The sequence below is a fragment of the Urocampus carinirostris genome, chromosome 13, assembly GCF_059441175.1.
Source record: "Urocampus carinirostris isolate Australia breed hairy pipefish chromosome 13, RoL_Ucar_1.0, whole genome shotgun sequence".
In the NCBI taxonomy this organism is placed as follows: domain Eukaryota; kingdom Metazoa; phylum Chordata; class Actinopteri; order Syngnathiformes; family Syngnathidae; genus Urocampus; species Urocampus carinirostris.
The window spans coordinates 26041053-26064530 of record NC_142361.1 but is presented as its reverse complement, the minus strand read 5'-3'; the positions used below and the strand labels follow the sequence as shown (position 1 = coordinate 26064530).

The 23478-nt window shown below is 40.3% G+C and overlaps 1 protein-coding gene across 1 annotated transcript in view; it reads left to right on the top strand.

Annotated features, from left to right (window-relative positions):
* Positions 1-18992, top strand: part of prim2 (DNA primase subunit 2) — a 40128-nt gene extending 21136 nt beyond the window's left edge. Inside the window, exons 11-14 of the mRNA XM_088351317.1 lie at positions 15707-15833; positions 16680-16762; positions 16904-16972; positions 18704-18992. Of these exons, the coding sequence (XP_088207443.1) occupies positions 15707-15833; positions 16680-16762; positions 16904-16972; positions 18704-18946 (522 nt within the window). The 3' untranslated portion in view covers positions 18947-18992. The remainder of the gene's footprint in view (positions 1-15706; positions 15834-16679; positions 16763-16903; positions 16973-18703) is intronic.
* Positions 18993-23478: the final 4486 nt, after the last annotated feature.

The following is a 23478-nucleotide window of genomic DNA, read 5'->3' as shown; positions in this document are numbered from 1 at the left end:
TCCCAAGACTTTAACCTTCCGAATGATATTTGGAACGATTCATTTGAGTGACATCGTACGGACACCGCATCCGCACGTGTCTACAACACGTATTTGCTTCTTTGCAAGCTTTGGGAATGTTAAGGGGGTAATAAGTTTGACTGAACTATCTGGCTGTTTTGTCGACGTTCCCATTGTAGCGCCTTATAATCCGGTGCGCCTTATGTATGGAAAATATAGGACCAAAAACTATTTTTTGGGGGTGCACCCTATAACCCGGTGCGCCTTATAGTGCGGAAAATACTTTACTTGGAATAGGATGAAATGATGGGATGAGCTCTTTTTTAATACCCAGAGAGGTCTGTTTATGAGGGAAACACTGAAAATCTTCTCCCTTTTATTAAGCTAGCACCCCTCCCCAAAACATCTTAGTGCGGCAACCCACGATATACTCCTCTGAAATCCTCGTGCATTCTTGTGATCCAAGTTCCCTAACTAAAGCATTGGACTTCAGTTCAGAACGAACAGATGCATACAATTCTATCTACTGGTGAAATCAATATAATTTTAAACAGTGATAAAACTCCTGCACTTCTCCTCTATAATTTTTCTTTCATTTCGTTATTGTTATCGTCTAATCTGTTTCATATCTATCTATGAAACGCATACAAAAATAATTCCTCCAAGTTTGTAGCGCTCACCATTGCAACTTTACACAACAAAATCGAATAAAACTAATAATATATATACAGCCTTTTACATCTTTTGTTTTTTCAATGCTATTTCATGTGCTAGGTTTGATCTTTTAATCAAATACTTAATACAGACGCTCCCCTACTTACGACCATTCAAGTTACAAAAAACGGTAGATGAGAAAAAAAAAATTGGGATGTCGAAAAATATCTGGACATTGCTGTAAGTTAGATTTTGTATTGTGCCCTTTTTTTCGAGTACAGGACATTACTGTAGTGCTTTTTTCCGCTGCTACAGGCGTGTGGTGGCGCTGTGAGAGGTCACCCAGCATCCACCCTGGAGAAGAAATCCGTCTTCTTCTCCCTAGTTTGCGTGTAAACATTCTATACTGTATCTCCAGCGCGCTAAGAACTTTGACATTTTTATTGTTTAATATCTCGTGCATCCATTCAATACGGTTGGTGTGAAGTGTAAAGAAGAGGCGAGCCGTTTCTTTTTAAATGAATGTGGAATAAGAAAGCTTGATGCGGTTGAGAAGATGGTTGGAACGCTTTTTTCGGCCACTTTTTACCACGGAGGAGGAAGTTGCCTAACTCTTGTAGCTTATCTTCCAAAAGTAAGTTGAACTTTATTTATCTTTATAGAGCATATTTTTTTTTAAATGCTTTTTAGTACAAAAAAAAAACCAAGTTACTTATACAAGCCTTAAACATAATTGTATAAACCTTAAACATACAAAATATAGCACTGTAAACTTACGAAAAAATTCAACTGACGAACGATCGTCCGGAAGCTATCTCGTTAGTAAGTAGGGCAGCTTCTGTAATACAACATGTAATAATGAATGAAACAATATTTAGAAGTAGCATCAAAACTAATAATCTAAAAATATATCTATAATAATGGCATAGATCTTGAACTCTCTGAAATGGAATATTATAGGCATTTAAAGCGATATGTACCGAAATACAAGATTCTAAACTAATTGAAAAAAGACAAAGGCATTGTGGGAGGTAGTTTCGCCAATAGCCTTCTTTTGCACCAAAGGGAAAAATCTTGGTGCTACTGGTAATTTTTTTTAATGTAGCTTTTTAAAGCATGCTGTTTTTTTCCAGGAAGGACATTTATGTCAAGCATGTTCACCGCCAGTGTGATTTAAATAATTGACGTCTTTAGCCATCACTTATCCGTTGCTATAGTAATTGTATATATACATATAAATGACTATACACATATTTATTTTAGACTGCTGGACTCCAAACTGGAAAGTTACACTTATTACACAACTAATTGTGTTTTATTTTTTTCCTTAGAGTAAATTAAATTAATTAAAAGATAATAACTTACTGTTCGGTACGTTTTTGTTCATACATTATTTTTAAAGGAAGATTTCCCCTTTGACAAATTGTCAAAACTGATTGTTTCTTTTCCATTAACCTCCATTAACTTTGCTCAATCTACTGGGAATCTCTTTGGTGGTTTCACTGCTGCTGTTTCGATTTACCTTGAAGACTTTAAAGTAAATCACACTCCAAACTTTTGGAGGGCTCTATGATTAAAAAAAGAGTGAGAAAAAAAAATCAATTTTAAATAAGATACAGTGTGTTCAGTCTTGCTTGCGATGCATGAAAGTGCAGCTCATTCTTCATTCATATTGCCAAAGAACGGGGTCGGCTGCTCTAATTTTATTTAAAGCCCGCAACTCTATTGCAGTCTAATTTTAATACCTTGGGGAAAACAAATCCCCCCGGTGGTTCGATAAAATGTCTCTAAATCCACGTCTAAGGATGCCAATCGTACAGTACACCAGCGGGATACGACATTAACCCATTCTGAGGTGGGGATTGAAAAGTGAAATTGCTATATAGCCAGGGATAGAAACCAATGGTAATTGGCTACAAACCCCCTGGTGCACCAGGTAAAAACATTAAAAGAAGAAAAGATTGTATAGTAAGTAGTAATTATTTGTAATGTATGTGCATATAATTAAATAACATTACTCATGTAGAGAAAAAGGAATCTTTTTTTTTTTTTTACTTTTGGTGTGACACGACTCGTGCTGGTTGAATGGAGTTAGTGGGTGGATGCAGATGGGGCAGGGTGAAAAAATGAAATGTATTTTAAAACTCCCATTTTGAAGACTTTCTCGCCCCAAGAACGCATTGTTATTTTAATCTCCTTATTCACAAACCGTCTCAATCTTTGGGTTATTGGTAACCTGATTTTTGAACAAGCCATATTGGACCAAAAATAACATATGTTTGAAGTTGCAAACAATTAAATGCTTTAAAAAAGGAAAAAGCTTTATATCAGCTTTATAAGGAAGGCAGCACATAATATACAGTATTCACTCAACCGCTAGAATTGTTGGGGCACCACTGTCAAAGGTGTGTCTTAGGCAAGTACAGCCTGATGGCACCCATCCCTCTCCAGGGATTTCCTCCCCCACATGAAACTGATAGTACTGGTTTCCATGGATGCTGGTAGCAGGAGAAGCTTCTGGTCTGACCCGTATTCAACACCTCCACCATCTGGTCGCTGTGGTTTTTCGGTGTAAAGTGTCATCCTACTCTTTAAAGATGAGCCGGACCTCAGCATTGACCGGCCTATATTTACTGTATACATTTATAGTCATCGGAAAATTTTAAGAAAAATGTTTTTCCTACAGAAACCATATCATTTTCCATTATCAAACATTTCTGCAAAAGCGTCAAAGAGCTGCATGCGGCTCCAGAGCCGTTTGTTGCTGACCCCCAGGTTATGGCGATTCAACTTGGTAAGGGTAGCCACTCGCACGCCTTCTTTGTGTTTCTCGATTATCGCAAGCTTCATTATCATGTGTTTGCTTCCCCCTTTAGCATTACTGCAAGCCTTGGGACCCTTAGCGAATACAGTACAAAAATACAGTACAGTATCGCCTATCCACTTGTCTTTATGAAGCACATTCGATTCTAAACTGAATGAAAAGAGATGAAGGCATTGTGGGAGGTAATTTTAGCCAAACGCCTATCAGCATTTTTACGATGCCGTGACTCAAACCAATAGCAGACCAGCATTTTATAGGACGTCGACCGAAAGCAGACATACATCTTGGGAGATTTAACTCGTCATAAGCACCAACACAGCAATGTTTTAGTTTTGGACAGGCCAAGTAAGTTTTACCTAATGTCACATTGTGGGGAGAATACTATAAAGAGGGGCTTTATGTCGTATCCCCGGTCTCCACTGTAGTTCATTATTCTTTTCCTTTTTGCTTATACCAAACACCAATTCTTTTTGGATCTGCGCCGTGCCCTGCTGTTGCCAAAGCACTCCTGCAGAATCATTCACAACTCGCTCATCGGTTTTCTTCTGCCCTCCCTGGCGCCTTCCACCATCTGGTCCTGTGACTACTTGAGTGCATCACATTTATAGCCGCCTTAGCTCACTGCTCAATTCCCGGAGCCGTTTTTTTCCCTCCCTTACAAGACCGCACTGACCTGCTCGCTCTACTCGCGCCGTATGTCGGAGGTTGGTCTTTGGGGTGGGCTGCTCATCAGTATGCCTCGTGTGCCTCAGAAGCGATGGGAGGCGAAACTGGGGTAGAGACAATGGAATATCAGTTAAAAAAAAGCTTGGATGGAATCCATACCTGCTGTGCATTGTCCAATCTGAGGGGTTTGGCTACCCAAATTGTTTTTTGGAAAAGACGCATTTGTCTGAAGCCCGCAAAAACGTAAAAGCTTTATATAAGCCTTATAATGAATGCAACACATACAGTATGTGTCTATATTAGCTATATTTGCCTACTACCAAAATGACTTAAGTTATCTGCAGCATGTTCTGTAGAGCACACGTTCTCAACTGGTCTGACTTGAAGACTCACCATTCTACCCTATTGACAATCTGCGAGCCACTTCTCAAATATATCCAATGAATGGGTTGTGCAGTTTAAAATAGAGATGGTAGAATGTATTCTTGATTCACTAAGTGAATCAAGGAAGAAAGGTTTTGAGTGCTCTGAGGAGAGTGATGAGTAACAAGAGTTTGAGTATGGATGTTAAGAGAGGACCGTATGAGAGTGTGATAGTGCTCAATGTGTTGTATGGTGTAGTTACTTCGACCCTGAACACAAATTTGAGAAGGAAATTCAATTTTTTGCGATGAAGTGTTTGAGCAGTATGTTAGGGCCCGGTCACACAGCCGTTTGCGTCTGTATCGAGGCTGAATCACAGCCAGAAATTTCTGCCTGTCAAGTGGACGCTATTGAACGCTTTGAGGTCGCCATACAGACGAGATACAGCAGTGCTTTACACGCGGTCGGAAATTCACACGCGGTTGGCAGCGTGAAAACGTTTTGCGATGCTCAAAACTTTTGCAATGCTCAAAACTTTAGGGCCCGGTCACACAGCCTTTCACGGACGTATCGAGGCTGAATCACGGCCAGAAATTTCTGCTCGTGAAGCAGACGCTGTTGGACGCTTTGAGATCGCCATATAGACGAGATACAGCAGTGCTTTACTTGCGGTCGGAAATTCACACGCGGTTGTCAGCGCGAAAAAGTTTTGCGCTGCTCAAAACTTTAGACCACGTGTTAACCGCGGGCGGCACACGAGGTAATGACGCGGAACGACGTGCTATGGCCGCGGCCAGGGCGTGGTTACACATGGGTAGGACGCGAAATTTCAGCGGGTAATCGTGGGTGGAGCACGGTCATAGCATGTTCTGCGCCTGTATCGCGGTGTTATTACGTGAAATTAGCGTGTTACGCGTGTGACGGTCAAACGCCTTTCTCCGCGTATATACAGCGCGATTTGCCGAGCACACGTCAGTTGTGCTCGAGACGTCAAGGGGTGAACATGGATCCCCGTCACCGCAGTGACCTCGTCTTAATCCATTTTTATTGACATTTATTTTCATTTTATAACAAGATAATAAAATAAAAATGAAAAACTATTACAATAATAACATATTGGCTTCTTCAGTGCCATAGCTTGAAATCTTGATCTTCACGGGACTGTGTCTTGAGCGGTTATGATTTCTACAGCTCGGTGTTATGCCGAGAAATGCATCCCTGCCGAGATTTGCATCGCCTCGCTACTACAACCACTTTTACCTCGTTTTATCTCACTTTTATATCACTTTTAGGGAATGTAATGGCAAACATATAACCAAATCCACTTCGTCTTGCATTTGTTGGGAATGTAATACAACTTAAACCATTCCGTCTTTGTTTTTGTTGTGAATGTAATCGAATGGTAATGGACATCGTATATAAATCACTTTTGAGAACTGTTATGCACTCTACCGTAAAGCTTATTATGCAGAAATAAGCTTTATGGTAGAGTGCATAACAGTTTCAATACGAGCGATTTGAATAGAAAAAGGCAAAATAAACATGTTACCTGCTCAAAAGTGATTTGTATACGGCGTGCATTGCCGTTCGATTACATTCACAACAAATACAAAGATGGAATGGTTTAAGTTGTATTACATTCCCAACAAATGCAAGACGAAGTGGTTTTGGTTATATGTTCGCCATTACATTCCCTAAAAGTGAGATAAAAGTGATTTAAAACAAGGTAAAAGTGGTTGTAGTAGCGAGGCGATGCAAATCGCAGCAAGGATGCATTTCTCGGCATAACGGCAGAGTTTGGGCCTGCGCAGAGGAAAACAAGCGGAGGACAGATGCACTGGAGTTTTGCATTTCAGATATGTTCTCCAGGCAGGAGGTCAAGCCTGAGAGCCACCGCTTCACGTCAAAATCTCTTACTCGTACCAGCTGATCTTCCCGCTCGTCTCATCGTGACATAGTTACACCCCTAGTTGAAATAGATAGATAGATAGATAAATAGATACTTTATTCATCCTCGTAGGGAAATGTCATATTTATTCTACACCTATTTGGACTATTGGAAAACCCTCAGAGTGTTTGCGTCATGTTTGTCCTCCTACATTACCCATATTAAAACAATAATACATTTGAAAAAGCGCCAGGGAGCTATTCCTCAGCGCTAAAGAGTGAGCCCCCTGTCCAGTCCCACAATTTGATACTGGATGAAACAAACTGAATGCGGGCCTTGGGAAAATACCACTTTTTGTTTTGCATCTGCTATTATAATTGACTTAATTGATTTACACAACTCCGAGGCAATAGTCATTTTATGGCTGGCATTTTCTCCAAGGTCTCTTTCCAACAACACTTGTAAATATGCATTGCACTCGCCCGTAAATGCTCCCAAATGCTTTATAACCATTGTAGTTGCATTTCTTTTGTATAACCAGCTGGTACGAGGACACAAGCACCCTTTTAAAACGTTTTCTTTCTCTAATGTTTATAGGACCATAATTATCTTATTATTGCAAGCGTATTTATTAAAAGTAATGGGGTTGTTTGAGTCCACTTTTTCCTGGATGCTAGTTTTAGTATTCAACTTTTTTTTTAATATTAGTAGCCAGTCACCAGCAATGTTCCCTGTAATTTTCCAGGGTTCTGAGCGTTCACACAAAGTCGGTGAGCAACGCTTGAAACAACAGTGAGCAACCATAATCCCAAGTGTGGCAAGATAATTCATTATCAAACATGTCCAAAACTTGACATCACGTTACATTTTGCTGAGTTTCCGGCAATGCAAAATTATTTTTCTCTTTTGAATGAATTGACTCATGTACTATTGCAAAGGTTGTACGGCCTACAATTCTTTCACAAGATATCCATTTCTTTTTATTTCCTGATATATTTTGTCGTATAATATTAACATTTTTGGGGGCTTATTTAGTCGGTTGTAAGATACAGAACTGTACTTAATCACATTTTTTAGTGGAAGTACAATGTTGGCAACAAGATTCACTTGCTATAATTGGAAATTATTTGAAAGCAAATCAAACTTTTTCTTCTTTTTTCCATGTTTTTTTCTACTTTTTTGTTACTTTTTTCTTTTTGTTCTCATTTACTTTTTTCCTACATTTTTCCTTTTTTCTGGCTTTTTTTTCTAAATTTTTCCTTTTTTCTCTTCCTTTTGATTCTTTTTTTCTCAGCTTTTCACTACTTTTTCATTTTGGTATTTTTTTCTTTTTTGTTCTATTCCCGCTTCCTTTAAGTCATGTTGTGCATAATTTTACATAATATCTGGTCATGCTGGGATTAAAGAAGCAAAAACAACCTGAAGAGCCGTTTTGAACCCGAAAGAGCCGGTCCCTTTTAGTGAGCCGAGCTGAAGAAGCCGGTTCTCTACTAACTTTACTCAACTTCGTTCTACTTCGACTCGACTTCAAAATACCGCATTTAGGAGACAAGGTCAGGGGAACCCGTGTATTTTTACCTTCATGCGCTGTAACTTTGACTTAAGTCGCTTCTTAATAAGTAATTTTGAGCCCTCATTTTTGTGCGCTGGCTAGAATTTCTTGTGCGCAATTGCGCACGCGCGCAGCTTAGAGGGAACACTGGTCACCAGTACTCATAAGAAAAACACGAATATTTAAGACCAGCTTGGTTCCCTTGGGGGTTGGATGCCCGCCCCGAGACTGGGAGGTTGCTGGTTCGAGCCTAAGACTTACAACGTTGGTACCCATTGCCTCCCTGCTTGGCGCTCGGCATTAGGGGTCGGAATTGGGGCGGTTTGGTCACTTCATGACTCCCAACGAGATGTTGGGTTGAGCGAGGGGGCTGGGAACCCCCTCCTCTGTATCAATCTCCCAGAAAGATTGAAAAATGTGAATATGTTCTTGATTCCAGCCACTTCCCACTAGGGGGATATGGCAGGATCAGGGGGGTATGTTTAGGACCAGGTCAGTAGTCATCCCTCTATTGAAAAATAAACATAAAAACAAAACGTGTTTGTGTACACAGTCATAAATGCTAATTTACTATTCCAAAGTGTTTCTTTTTATTTACCGTAAATTCCGGACTATAGAGCGCACCTGATTATAAGCCGCACCCACCACATTTTGGGAGGAAAACCGATTTTGTACATACACAAGCCGCACCTGTATATTAGCCGCATGCGCCCACATTGAATAAACGCAATTCAAACACGAAATTAACCTATACCCGATAAAGTCCAAAAAACACAGCTGACTTATTGAACGGAAAATGATACCGGTACTTAAGATTTAATGCAGACCTGCAGAGTCCAGGTGCCAATTGAAAGTAATCCAAGGAAAAAAGTGTATATTTCCAAAGGTAAGGGTGGGAAAAATCTATATCCACTATTGTCAGCCGCGTCCACAAACACGTCTCACCTTTACTCCACTTCCCGTCAGCCCGCGTTTGCCCCGCCCCTTCTCTCTTATTTGCTCGTACAAAACATATCAGAATAAGTTTCTAAAATAAATACCCAAAATTAAATTCTTCGGCGCATATATTCCACCGGTCTAAATCTTACCTTTTGTACTCGAGCGCCGCTGGCGGCCGTTAGAAAAATTACATAAATTGGCCGCATCACTGAATAAGCCGCAGGGTTGAAAGTTTGGGGGGAAAAGTAGCGGCTTATAGTCCGGAATTTACGGTATTTTCAGGAGAACCAGAACTCACCCGGTTCCTGTAACCATCAAGGGAGAATGTGTAGAATTTGTCCAGACCTACAAATACCTGGGTGTGCAGCTGGACAACAAACTGGACTGGACTGCCAACACAGAAGCTCTATGTAGGAAAGGGCAAAGCCGACTTTACTTCTTCAGAAGGCTGGCCTCCTTCAACATCTGCAAAAAGCTCCTGAAAATATTCTATGAGACAGTAGTGGCAAGCGCCCTCTTCTATGCGGCAGCGTGTTGGGGAGGCAGCATCAAGAAGAAGGATGCCTCTCGTCTCAATAAACTGGCTAGGAAAGCGAGCTCTGTTGTGGGCAAAGAGCTGGACAGCCTAACAACAGCAGCTGAGAGACAGGCACTGAAAAAGCTGAGGTCAATCATGGACAATCCATCGCATCCGCTTCACAGCATTATCTCCGGACAGAAGAGCAGTTTCAGTGACAGACTGCTGTCACTGTCTTGTACTACGGACAGACTGAAGAGTTCTTTTCTTCCTCATGCCATGAGGCTCTTTAACTCCACCCGGCAGAGTAAAGGCCCACATTAAACCACACCACCTACATTGGATCTTACTGCATTATGTGTAGCACTATTTAGTTAATCTATATAACATGCTAAAGTGGGCATTTGCACGTCACACTGGGTATTTGTATATTGTTTTCTTTTGGCTTTATTATTGTATTGTTCTCAGCTCAGGGATGCTGCTGGAAATGTGAATTTCCCTTAGGGGATGAATAAAGTATCTATCTATCTATCTATCTATCTATTTATTTGTGTTATTTGTCCAGTTTTGGAGTATCATCACTACACTGCCAAAAAAAGCACTTTTAAAACTAACTAACTTGAGCAACTTGCTGAGTAACTTATAAAAAGTGTCAGCAATTACTGCACGAAAATGTTTTTGATTAATTGAGATAATAAGTTTCATCTTTTACCCACATTCTGTATCTCAAACCATTTGACCTTTACATAAAAGCCAACCACTTGCCTTTCATTTGAACCAAGAAGCAGCCATTGGTTTCATATAATAAACGTAATATTTCTCTTCTCCCTCTAGAGTTGGTTGGTATTTGAACCAAATGAATTATGCATGCGTGACATCCTTAAGCCCAGAGAAGGAAAATGTTTTTTTTTTTTTGTTATTCCGTACCTAAATTTGAGTTACTGAATCATTCATTGTACCCACCTGTTGGAATTGTAGTTGTATGCTTTGTAGTTTAGCAGTTTTTTATTCATTCAGCTTGTTTCTAGCTTTGAAGGTAAGAACTTTTGATGTCACTTTAAGTTTGAGTACAGCAGCCCCCCAAGATACAACATTGATCCATTCTGTGGTGGGCATCGTTAATTGAAATTGCCGTATAGCGGGCGATAGAAACATATGGTTACGTTTAGTAATTGTGTTCTGAACACCCGGACCTTAGATAAAAACACAAGAACAAAGTAGTTAATAGTAATTTAGTGTATATGTTGAAATAGCAATATAAATGTAAAAAAACCATTATTTACCTTTGGTGTGACATGATTTAAGCTGGTGCAGTGGAGTAGCGTGTGGGGTATTTTAAAAGTTAAACTTTCGGGGATTGTTATGCCCTTAGAACAGGGATCAGTGCCTGAAATAACGTCTGCCCGGACGCCCGGGGCGTGCATCTTTTACGTCGGGCGTACAACTTATAAAGCGTCTCCGCCTGGGTGGCCGACAACTTTTTCAAGAAAAAAAAAAGAACGATTTTTTTTTCAAATCAAACGTTTGCTTTATTCCAATTTCAAAATGTTCATTTAGTTTGGAAATTTCTGAATTTCAGTTTGTTTGGCAATTTGCATACTCGGCAGCCAATCAGAAGCCTGCATTGAATAACTCCGTGCTTCCGGACTTTCTCGAGCGCTATAAGGTCGTGCATTTGCATATCATTTTCCAAAGTAGACGCACAGAGAACACAAGAAAAAATGGATAAGTGGTTAGGAATCAAGCCAAAACCTCAGCTCCAGAAGAAATATTCAAAAGAAGCTAACAAAATTTATGACGCAACTGAACGTAAAGCATCGTGGAAAGAGGAGTTCACGTGGCTTGTAGCAGACGACACAACGAAAACATTGCACGAATGATGATGAGTAAATTCAGGTACATACTTATGGCAGATGGAAAACAGCGATGTCGTATACTTGCAATGAATGTTATAAGTAGATTTAAAATAAACTTAATTTTAAAGTGTTGTTCTTTTATATATTCTGATTATCAATCGTTAATACTTTGCAACAACAGGCAACTTTATGGCTGGGCAGGCAACTTTTTAGAGTTGTCTGCCCTGGTGTCCGGTAACTCTTTCTCATGAGTTTCAGACACTGCAGGGATCACTAAAATACAGGCCCACCAGCTGATTTAATCCAGCCTGCAAAACTATGCCGAAGGTGAAGCATGAGACAGGGTTGTACGGGTGCTTGAAATCCTTTAAAATGCTTAAATTTTTCTGTTGTGTTTTCGAGGTCAGGAAAAAACTTTAATTTTGGCTAAAAGGCTTGAAATCGTTGCCATTGCTTTGTTTCTTGCGGGTATGACATGAAAATTAAGGATGAAAAAAACCCTGAAAATGACGCTGACACGCATGCCCTGGTGGCTTGTCTTTATGGCGTCATGTAAAGTGCCACGCCCCCTACTGTTCGCAGCCAAGAGCACAGCTCTATTTGGCTCGGCTCACTGAGAAGAGTCATTTTTTTGGCTCCCAAATGCTCCTTAAACTTTGTTTTCTCAGTGATATATTATCAATGATAATAGGAAAAAATATGGAAAAAATTAAGTTATTAGTAAATCTGTATGTTTTGCAGATGATCCCTGCAAAACACATGGCATATGAGTTAAATTCTACAAAAAATAATCAGATCTACAAAAAATAATTTGTAAACGACAAAACAATTATAGCTTTTTACACACTGAACAGATTCAACGTTAGATTTCCACAGGTTCTGGGACACGCAAAATTATTTGTTCCTGGTGTCGTATAGTGCTGGAAACACTGTAAAAAGGGGTCTAAAAACATCTTTTTTCCAGGGTTTGTAAGGGTGCTTGAAACCCTTGAAATGCATACATTTTAATGTTGTGGATTTAATGTTTGAGAAGTGCTTAAACTTTGCAAGTATACGACATCGCTGTTTTTCATCTGCCATAAATATGTACCTGAGAGCATATAATTGCTTGAAATTCCTGCCATTTTTACTAGCATTTAGACTGGATACACCACACATTCAATGAAGAAAAATAAACAAGTCTGCTTGAAAATGACCCTGATATGCCTACTCTGGTGCCTCCGCTTTATCAACAGCAGCAGGCATAAGTTTGTATGGCGTTGTCATGTGAACTGTCATCGCCGCCCCCTTCGCGTCGCGCCTTAGAAAACAGGTGAAGTCTAGATGCCAGGTACCGGAAAAATATTGAAAATGGCTAAAACTGGCTTGAATTTGGCCATTAAAAAGCTGAACCCTGTACTCTACACCATAAAGTGAAAACGCCGTAAGCCGGGGTTGTCGTATTCCCGGGGGGGTTGACGTATTCCCGGGGGGGTTGTCGTATTCCCGGGGGGTTGCCGTAATCCCGGGGGTCTATTGCATTTAAGTCAATGAAATACAAGACACATTTGACCTGGAGGGAGCTCAGCCACTATAGAACATGCCTTAGACACCAAGCCAAGCTTACTCTATGCATAGGGACGCATAACACGTGCAGGCACACTTGCACATAATCCCTTTGATTGTGTCCTATTTTTTCGGTCTCAAGCACTGCAGGTTTTTGTGTCCTTATGGTTAGGATGATGAGGAACGAGCTCCCAAGCCAAAATGCGCGCAAGCTACAGCGCTGCGCTTTAAATACGGCTTTTGTACTCCTGTTTTTTATTTCCTTCAGCCTCTAAGACGTTCTTAACGCTGCCCGTTTGGAGGTCAGCTATATTGGGGGTACATCCTGGATTATCTCTAAATGCAGTTGGAGAATAAATGACAAACTTTATAGGCCAGCGGCATGGAACTCTCTTCAGAACTTGGATTTTAATTTTAAAATGATTGCTTGTAAGACAATTGGTGACTGAAACAGGTTACAATTATTTAAATGACATCCTATTTAAAATCCGTACAGTGAATTGTTTTATTGAGATGCTACTAGATAAGATAGTTGTACAATTTTATAATTTAACAATAAAAATAGAGGAACAAAACACACTAAAATGAAAAAAAAAAACATTTAAGTCTTGCTTCAAACAAAAACGACTAAATCAATGAGTTCTTTTAAGGTATGGAATACAAAAAAATCTGAAATAAAAATTAAATAAAGGTAAAAATGTGTGTGAAAATAGGTTAGGGTAAGGGTTGAATTTGAAATAAATGATTAATAAATACATGTATTATTTATGAACAGTTTTTTTGTTATTTACCATATTTATTTGTGTATAATGCACACTTGTGTATAACACGCTCCCCTAATTTATGATTAAAAATCTGTGTAAAATTTAATTTCACTTTTTTCAGCTTACACTAAGCTTTGGAGGTAACGAACGTTGTTGAATATGTGTGGCCATTATTAAAATAATTTATTGACTGCATAAACCTTGAACACAAAACCTAAATAAATTGTACACTGTTTTTATTTACTGTCTGATTCATCATCAGATATAAATCAGTGGTTTCCCTCATCATTCCCTTTTGCATTTATTTATATCTTTCAGGACGACTTTGTTTTTCCATTCACAAACGTTTGTCTCCGGTACGTGACTAAAAATAGTGTGATAATGAGATTGAGTGCCTTTTCGTATGTCATCTCGATCTCTGGTGGGGTAGTTGTTAGGATTTGGCGCTCTCATTGCCACGGCCTGTGTTCAAATCCAATTGCATCCATTATTTTGTGAATGTAGTCAGCAATATTTTTCGACTGATCAATCATTGCACGATACTGGCACTGCCCTACTTACGAACGAGATTCCAGACGATCGTTCGTAAGTTGAATTTGTCCGTAAGTTGCTTCAGTTCTATATTTTGTATGTTTAAAGTTTATTTAAGGCTTGTATAAGTGACCTTCATTGTTTTGTGCTGAAAAATAAACATTTCCTAAAATAATATGCTCTATAAAGATAAATAAAGTCAAGTTTAACTTACTTTTGGAAGATGAGCTACAAGTTAGGCGCCTTCCTCCTCTGTGGTAGAAAGTGGCCAAAAAGCGATCCGACCATTTTCTCAACCGCATCAAGCCCTCTTATGTCACTTTCATTTCAAAAGAATCGGCTCGCCTCTTCTTTAGACTCTACACCAACCATATGGAAAGGATGCACGAGATATCAAACAATAAAAACGTCAAAGTTCTCAGCGCGCAGGAGATACAGTGTAGTATATTTACACAAACCAGAAAAAGGAAGCCGGATTTCTTCTTTGGGTGGATGCTGGGTGACCTCTCACAGTGCCACACGCCGGTAGTGGTGTAAAGAAGCACTACAGTAATGTCCTCTACTCAGAAAAAGGTGCACACAATACAAAATCCAACATACAGCAATGTCCGGATATTTTTTTCTCATCCCGAAAATGTTTTCCGTATCTACCGTTTTTCGTAACTCAAATGTCTGTAAGTAGGGGAGCGTCTCTAAAGTAATATACTACTATAAAACCTCGTGTATAACGTTTAAACAAATTTTGAGGTCATTTTTAGGTTGAGAAATGTGCATTGTAAATGAATAAATACAATATATGATAACTGTTTAAATCTTTGACCCATGTCTTCCAAATGCCGGCCCCTGAGGTGGATTGAATTAATACGGATTTTGCTTAGAATACTGTAAGGGCGCATAGAACATCATACTATCATAAATTGGTGATAGTCTTTTTTTATTTAACAAATCGAAAAAAAAAATGGCCCACAAAACTTATTGAAGCAAATGCTGCGAAAACATACTTTTCACCACACGGTTATATCAAAGTTTCGACTGTGTTATGATGTCCTAATTATTTGACTCTAATACTCATTAAACACACTTAAGTGGGAGCAGAGTGTCAGTGTTCGTCTCAATAAAGGGGGTCGGGTGCCCCCACGCCGGAGATTACCTCATGAATCCCGAGGCTTTCAATAATTAATAAGAGATTTATTGTACTCTGAGAAGACTCGATGTGTTTTAAATTGCTAAGCTAGATGGTTACATTAGCAAGTTCAGAGGTTTTATTGCAGCACGCACGCGTTATGGTGTGTTTTACCGTCGGAGTTTGAGAAGCAGGCAACCTTATTCTGCGTTTAATGTCTGCGCTTTGCTGTGTGTAAGTGATCCATCGCGTGGCCCGGGTGTGAACCCCCCCGCTTCCCATATCTGCAACTCAATTTTTTGGGTTAAGGCGAAAAAATCCTACGTAAAAAGCTTCGCTTTCCATTTTAATAGCTCCATATTTCACTGATGGAAAACAAAGTGTCAACAGTGGTGTGATGTATAACAATGTCTCTTTCTCCCCCCCCCAACTTTGTCCCCACTTCACCCCCGCGACGATAATCTCTTTACCCTTTGTTTTGTAGTTTGACAAAGCGTACGCTTACAGCATCCGCCACATGTTTGGCAAGGAAGGAAAGAGGACGGACTACACCCCCTATAGCTGCATGAAGGTGATTATGTCCAACCCGCCCAGCCAAGGTGACCATCACGGTGAGTTGACAGCTGTTTAATTGAATAACAAGAGAGGATACTGTGATCCACATGTGTCAGACTCATGGCCTGCAGCCCATTTGAGGCCCGCCACACCGTTTAATGTGCCTCGCCAGAGCTTAAAATGTCTAAATGTCTAAAATTAAACAGGTCAAAATAGTGTTTTAACCCCAAAAACTACATTTCCCACAATGCCCGTGAACTACGATATCCACAAAGTGCAGTCCTCAGTGCAGCTCTCAGTGCTTTCACACGCCAGTATATCTATATCGATGAGTGGAATGGATAAATGAGTGATCCCATGAATATCAATTCATCCATTCATCAATTATTTTCCGCTTAACCGGGGTTGGGTCGCAGGGGCAGGGCGGCAGGCAAGGCCTCCCCATCCCCAGCTACTTCATCCAGCTCATAGGACGGGATCCAGGCCAGCATCGAAACATAGCCTCTCCGCTGTGTCCTGAGGGATACACAAACTTTTTCTTCTTCATGCACAAAATTGCCCCGAAGAGAAAACCAACGTCGCATGGCTCCCCTCACTTTTGACATCGTTCTTTCAGAAGCCTTTTTGGATTTTATCCATCCATTATCTGCACCGCTTATCCTCAGTAGGGTCACGGGGGTGCCGGATCTTCGGGCAGTGAGTAGGGGACACCCTGAACTGGTTGCGAGACAATTGCAGGGCCTTTTTGGGTTTTATCTTTTGGCTAAAACCAAAACTGCGCTTTGGTCATTTTCAGCAGAAAGGTTCTTGGTGCCGAAAATTGGATGCGCCCCCACTACATATCCATTATTTTATGTTTTTATTATTCATTTAAACAGTGCATGCTATTTTTCTATTTGTAGGATGTCCCTTTCGTCACAGTGACCCGGAGTTGCTGAAACAAAAGCTTCAGTTTTACAAAGTGTCCCCAAGTGGGATCAGTCAGGTAGGTCCTCAGGCCAAAATTGTACTTTTTGTGCAATCATTATAATCTCAATCATGCTTTACATCCTTCCATAAGTAATAGGCAAAAACAAATTGTTCAATTTTGAATTCTCTAATGGATTTCTTCTTTTTTTCCCTGCAGATTATTGACCTTGTGAAAGGGATGCACTACCAGCTGGCCTGCCAGAAGTATTTTGAGCTGACTCACAGTGTAAGTTTACTCGATGTAAAACAGAAGGTTGGCCCAGAAATGGTCAAAATAGACACTAAACCATTTCTGTCGGTAGACTTAGGCGGGACCAAAGAAAGCAAACATTAAAGATACATAGATAAGAGATAAAACTATATATGAAAATAATATTTCAAGAGAAAATGCAATATATTTTTATTTACAACACAAAATACAGTAAAACCTCGGTTCTCAACCATTATCCGTTCCAGAACCCTGTTCGAAAACCGATTTGGTCGATCACCGAAAATCGTTTTCCCATTAAAGTAATGTAAAATCGTTTTAATCCGTTCCAACACCCTGAATGTTTACTATGAACGTAAACATGAAGCTAACCCTGGCTAATCGTACGTTCGCGTTCTAAATTGGATCCAGAGAGAAGATTTGAAAAGTACCGCATATACTACCGCACTCCATAGTTGCCAATCTGGATGCAATAGAATGAACACAACATGAAATGGAGTCCTTTATTTATCCATTTTCCCATTTATTTTATGATTTTTTTTTTAATCCGATATTGTAGAGCATTCTTTCGTACGGAAGATTACGCTAACATGAACGTGTGAAAATAAAAAAAGGGATTATGAATAGGATTTCTTACCTTTGTTGTGGACGGTGGGAAGAGAAAAATCATCAAAAGTTTTTCAACCTCTTCCAAAACTTGCGGCAGTTGCTTGCTTATAGCGCTAACTTCCTTAGCCGCATCACTCGATTTCACAGCCTCCTTATTCTTTACTATCGTACTGATAATAGATTTAGCCATGCTGTATTCACCAGCAAGATCGGAAATTCGTACACCTCTTTCATATTTAGCTATTATGTCTTTCTTTAAGGCAATAGTTGGACAAACAACTTGTTTTTTTTCTCACCTGTCCTGCATGCACCGACCTTCTTCGGAGGCATAATTAGGGGCTAAAACACCCCTACGCCGCTCAGCATCGCACCCTAGCGTACCGGCATTCGAACTCCGATTTTTTGACCGAACAGCGAAGCAAGAAATTCTCGAAATTTTTGGTCGAACACCGATTTGTCCGAACTGAGAGGCGTTTGAAAACCGAGGTTCCACTGTATAATATAATATTATAATTATAATATAATCAATTATTATTTAATATTTGTCGAAATACAAATTAGATTTACAGACGCTGCCCTACTTACAAACGAGTCCTGGACAATCGTTTATAAGTTGAGTTTGTTCGTAAGTTGCTTGAGTGCTCTATTTTGTATGTTTAAGGTTTATATATGTTTAAAGCTTGTGTAAGTAACTTGGATTGTTTTGTACTGAAAAATAAACATTTCATAAAATAATATGCTCTATACATATGAATAAAGTCGAGTTTAACTTACTTATGGAAGATGCGCTTCAAGAGGTACTGTCCTGTACTCGAAAAAAGGTGCTCACAATACAAAATCTAACTTACAGCAATGTCCTAATATTTTTCGACAAGAGGCCTTCTTCAAGTAGAGTCCAACCAAAACTCCAAGTAAGATGAGAAAAGAAGAGTTTATTCAAGCGTATTCCAAAAATGCACAAACTTGCTCGCGTGTAAATGAGTTGACAGAGGCTGCAATGTTGGCACAAGCCAGGAGATGGGGGCAGCGAGTAAAACCGTTCCAAATTCCATACACCTCCTTATAAATAGCTTTTAAAAATGGAAGTCTTTTTGGATTCTTGCATATGGATGAGCAGATTTTTTATTTATTTAATTCCAGGTAGAAGATGCCAATTTCTCCCTCAGCCACCCCAACCAGTACTTTGTGGAGAGCCAGAAGGTTTTAGGGGGAGGCAAAGATGCCAAGCGTGAGATGGCGGACGCCCCGCAGAGATCACAGGGAAACTCGACGTTCAAAAATTCCGCAGCAGCTCGAGAGAAACCGGCTGCGGCGAGCGCAAATTCATCGCAGGATTTGAACGAAATGACGGATGATCTTGATATGTACTTTAAGGATGCATAATTTCCTCTTTAAAATTATTCTTCATTAAACATATTTTCATTATGCAGGGTTCGTGTGGATGTTTGAAATCTTCAAAAGTGGTTGCATTTTAATGTGTTCTCAAGGTTTGAAAAGTGCTTGAATTTGAGGTGAAGCACCTGTGAATAGTTTAAATTGTTTTTTGTGTTAAGTGTTGAGCTAGGGCAGTGGTTCTCAAATAGTGGGGCGGACGCCAGGCACAGTCAAAAGGGGGGCGGCCGCGTTTGACTTCGGGGAACTTGCTTTTTGTTTCGCAGACTAGAGTAGAATTGCACCGCCACTACACTAGGGGGCAGTGGGTTTGTTTTGCGGGGCATTTATTTACATTAAGCTTCCACGCAGTGCACTAAGCGCCGAGTATTAGCATTTAGTATAAAGTGTCGACACAAAGTGTAGCAGTTCAAGTCACCCAATGAAAAAAATATTTAACAGGGATGCTGAGACAGGCGAACAGAGTCGGGGTTAAGAGACAAACAAGTCTCTCCCGTAGCACTTCACTGCAACCTTGGAGAGACGAGTGAAGTCCAGTGCCTTGCTATGTAAAAAAAATGCCAGCGGACAGCACAAAGCCGAATAAATAAAGCAGTTACCGTAAATTCCGGACTATAGAGCGCACCTGATTATAAGCCACACCCACTACATTTCGGGAGGAAAACCGATTTTGTACATACACAAGCCGCACATGTATATTAGCCGCATGCGCCCACATTGAAAAACCGCAATACGAACACAAATTTAACCCTTACCCAATACAGTCCATAAAACACAGCCGGCAAACTGAACGAAAAATGATACCGGTACTTAACATTTAATGCAGACCTACAGAGTCCAGGTGCCCGTTGAAAGTAATCCAAGGAAAAAAGTGTATATTTCCAAAGGTAAGGGTGGGAAAAATATATATCCACTATTGTCGGCCACGTCCACAAACATGTCTTGCCTTTACTCAACTTCCCGTTAGCCCGCGTTTGCCCCGCCCCTTCTTTCTCATTTGCTCGTGCAAAACATATCAGAATAAGTTTCTAAAATAAATACATTACAAAAATATACAGTTGCAAATACATATTATACTTGGTTACACATATTTACAAAGAAAGACGGTACACCGAGAGAGTTTTCAAAGCTTTAATAATAATATAACTTTCATCTCAAACCTTGCCTGTGAAGGGTAGCAAAACGCTACTAGCAACACGCTCAACACAGTAAACGGCTCTGTTAAAAAAACATAGCGTACTTGTAGTGAGTGCGGTAAACTGTTCCCATCTTCCTCCTTTTAACTGACGTCATCAAAGACGTCTTCCTTCTATATGGGAAAGAGACGTCACATTGACGTGGTCCCACACTCCCTTGATTAAAAACACGCTAGTTTCACGCTCGCAATGTAAGTTCTATTTCGGAAAGTTGCGTCATGTGCCTTTCTTTTTGCAATTTGCATGATGAGGGTATGTCCACGCTAATATAATTTGTGCACAAGCTAAGAAGTTGCAGTTAAAATCTTACCTTTTGTACTCGAGCGCCGATGGCGGCCGTCAGAAAAATTACATAAATTGGCCGCATCACTGAATAAGCCGCAGGGTTGATAATTTGGGGGGAAAAGTAGCGGCTTATAGTCCGGAATTTACGGTACTTAAAAACATTTCAACCCAATCACACTGACAGAAAATAATCGAGAAACACCGGGGTAAGTTTAGGAGCTAGGGTTTGGGCTTCAAATTAAGGTTTTAAACTTATTTTATGGTTCCAAAACAGGATGGGGTTAGGATTAGAAAATAAGGTTTAGGCTCTTTAATGGGGTATTAACCTGGTTTTAGGGCTCTAAAATAGAGTCAGGGCTAGGATTTCAGTTTGAGTAAGGTTTAGGGTTAGGAACAAGGATTTCGGGTCCTTGTTAGGGTTTTGAACTGAATGAAGGGTTCAAATATATAGCTTGGGTTACGGTCTGAAACAGGATTAGGGCAAGGGTTACAACTAGGTTTAGGTGTAGGGCTTGGGATTGGCATCAGGCCTGGCGTGCAAGTTAGGGTTTTAAACCAATTTTTGGGTTCTATATATATGGCGGCGCTCTGTTCGGCCGCGGCTACATCGGCTCGCTACAGTTTTTTACACTTAGGCTATAAAACCCAGTCTTCGACTCATTTTTGACGGCGCACAAAGTCAACTCAAACTGCAGATTAATAAACGATCGCAGTTTTTTTGCTGGATATGCGATCATCCAGACATCAAGCGCTCGGTGCTACGACCACTCGGGAGTGTTTATTTAGCCACAGACTGCTACGTCAACAAGACCCAGCGGCCTACAAAGCAGCGAAGCAGAGTGGCAAGAGAGCGGTGTGACCGGAGGAGGAAGCGAGGTTGTCGGGCCGGGCTAACCGCTAGGCTAAAGGCTAAACCCTTCAAAACGCCTCTCCCATCCATTTTCCTCTCCAACGTTCGCTCTCTGGACAATAAACTGGACTATTTACAACTGGAAGTAACATCGAACCGCGAGATGACGAACTGCTGCGCTAAAATTCTGACGAAGACATGGTTAATCTTATCTATCCCGGCTGACGCTCAAGGAAACTGTGCGGGTCAGATGCATCGACATTTCGTTCTGTATACACGTATACACGAATGACAAAGTATATCTGAATCTGAATAGAGTTGGGGTTGGACACTAGGGTTTAGGCTCCTGTTCCTTTGATCCGGACTGGATTTCTTTTTTTCATGTTAGTGGAAAATTGGCTTTGAAAGCCCCTAATAAGTGCTCGAATTTGGCCATGAAAAAGGTATTGGAACCCCGATTACGTTGACTCTGTATTTTGGTTCCAAGTTAACATTATGGTGCTTTGATGTGTTCTGGTGGTGCTAACAAGAACATTTCCCTTCTGCCTCAAGTGATATGATTGTATTTGCTTGTGCATGAACGGAGGCAGCTGGTTGGGTGGAAATAAACAATTCCCGTTACTGTATTATGCTGCCTGCCTGGGGAATATTGCTTTGCTTAGCAAAATATTTTCCAAGCGTACATAATTCGCTCTTAGACTTTTTAAACCCTTTCTAATAAGACGTGAAAAATGGTACCTGTCTAAAAGTCTGAACATTTTGTTCTGCTTGTGTATTAGCCTCTACACAGCCTTAGTTTATTTTGTGGAGTACAGCAGACCCCCGGGATATGGCGTCTCCAGATTATGACATTTTCACTTTACGATAAGGAATACGACCTTTTTCGGGCCCTCTTTACGCCATTTTTGCCAATATATAACTACAACAACAAATTATCCGTTGGGGCATGAATTGCATCTCTAACATGCCTATTTGCTATTGGTCGACGTCAAAAAAAAGACCTGTCTGCTATTGGTCTAAGTCAAGGCATCTTGAAGATGATGGTATGCTATTGGCTGAACTGCCTCCCAAAATGCTTTTCTCTTCACTTAGCTTAGAATCTGATGTGTTTCTTAAATTTTGCACTACAATACTGTATTCATCTGCTAAGGTCCCAAGGCTTGCAGTAATGCCAAAGGGAGAACCAAAAACATGATAACCATGGAAACAACGCTTGTAATAGTTAGGAAATACGAAGAAGGCACACAAACACTACCCTTTCTAAGTTGCATGTGACTAATCGTCGATCGGGACTATCATTGAAAATATGTGGCGATTGAAACAAAGTCTTCTATAGCCATGACACCTCTAGCAAGTGGAAGTTTTAAAATAATATTTTAGTTTAAATTCTCGGCATCCACCCATTACTCCACTACACCAGCTCAAGTCTAGTTACACTGGCATACCTGTTAACCTCAGCCAATTGCTCGCATTCTTAATGTTTGCAATTATCCTTATTAAGTGATAATGAAACGTAAAGGCAAGGCAGCACGTATTTGCTTGCAGCAAGACTGTCTATGTGGAATAAAAACGAAGATAATTTTTGTAGGCAAGTTTTTTTATCATATGAATATTTGATCGAGGATAACAATTGCTACTGCGCCGCGGCAATTTCGGCAATCTTCGATAACGTTTACCGGGACTATTCAAATTATAGCCGAAATGGGCAAGACGTGATCATTCAAAAAAACGCAAAAAGAATCCTGCGCAAAAATTGTACAGCGCACACAATCTGAAATCAAAAAGTATATAAAATATGGAAAAAACGTACAAGTTGACAGGTATGCTCTGTAAGAAAATGAACTTTCATTTTATGCTTCGATAACGGCTTTAAGCTCATACACAGTGTTGGGTTTGGTGTCTCTAAACTTCCTCTCCACAGATACTCTATGGGGTTCAGGTCAGGAGAGTTGGCAGGCCAATTGATCACCATGGTCAGTGGTTACCAGTGGTTTTGGCACTGTAAGCAGGTGCCAGGTAGTGCTGAAAAAGAAAATATTCATCTCCATAAAGCTTTTCAGCAGATGGAAGCATGAAGTGCTCCAACATCTCCTGATAGCAAGCTGCATTGACCCTGTCCTTGATAAAACCCAGTGCACCAACACCAGCGCTCCAGACTATCATTGACTATGGGTGCTTGAAACTGGACGGCA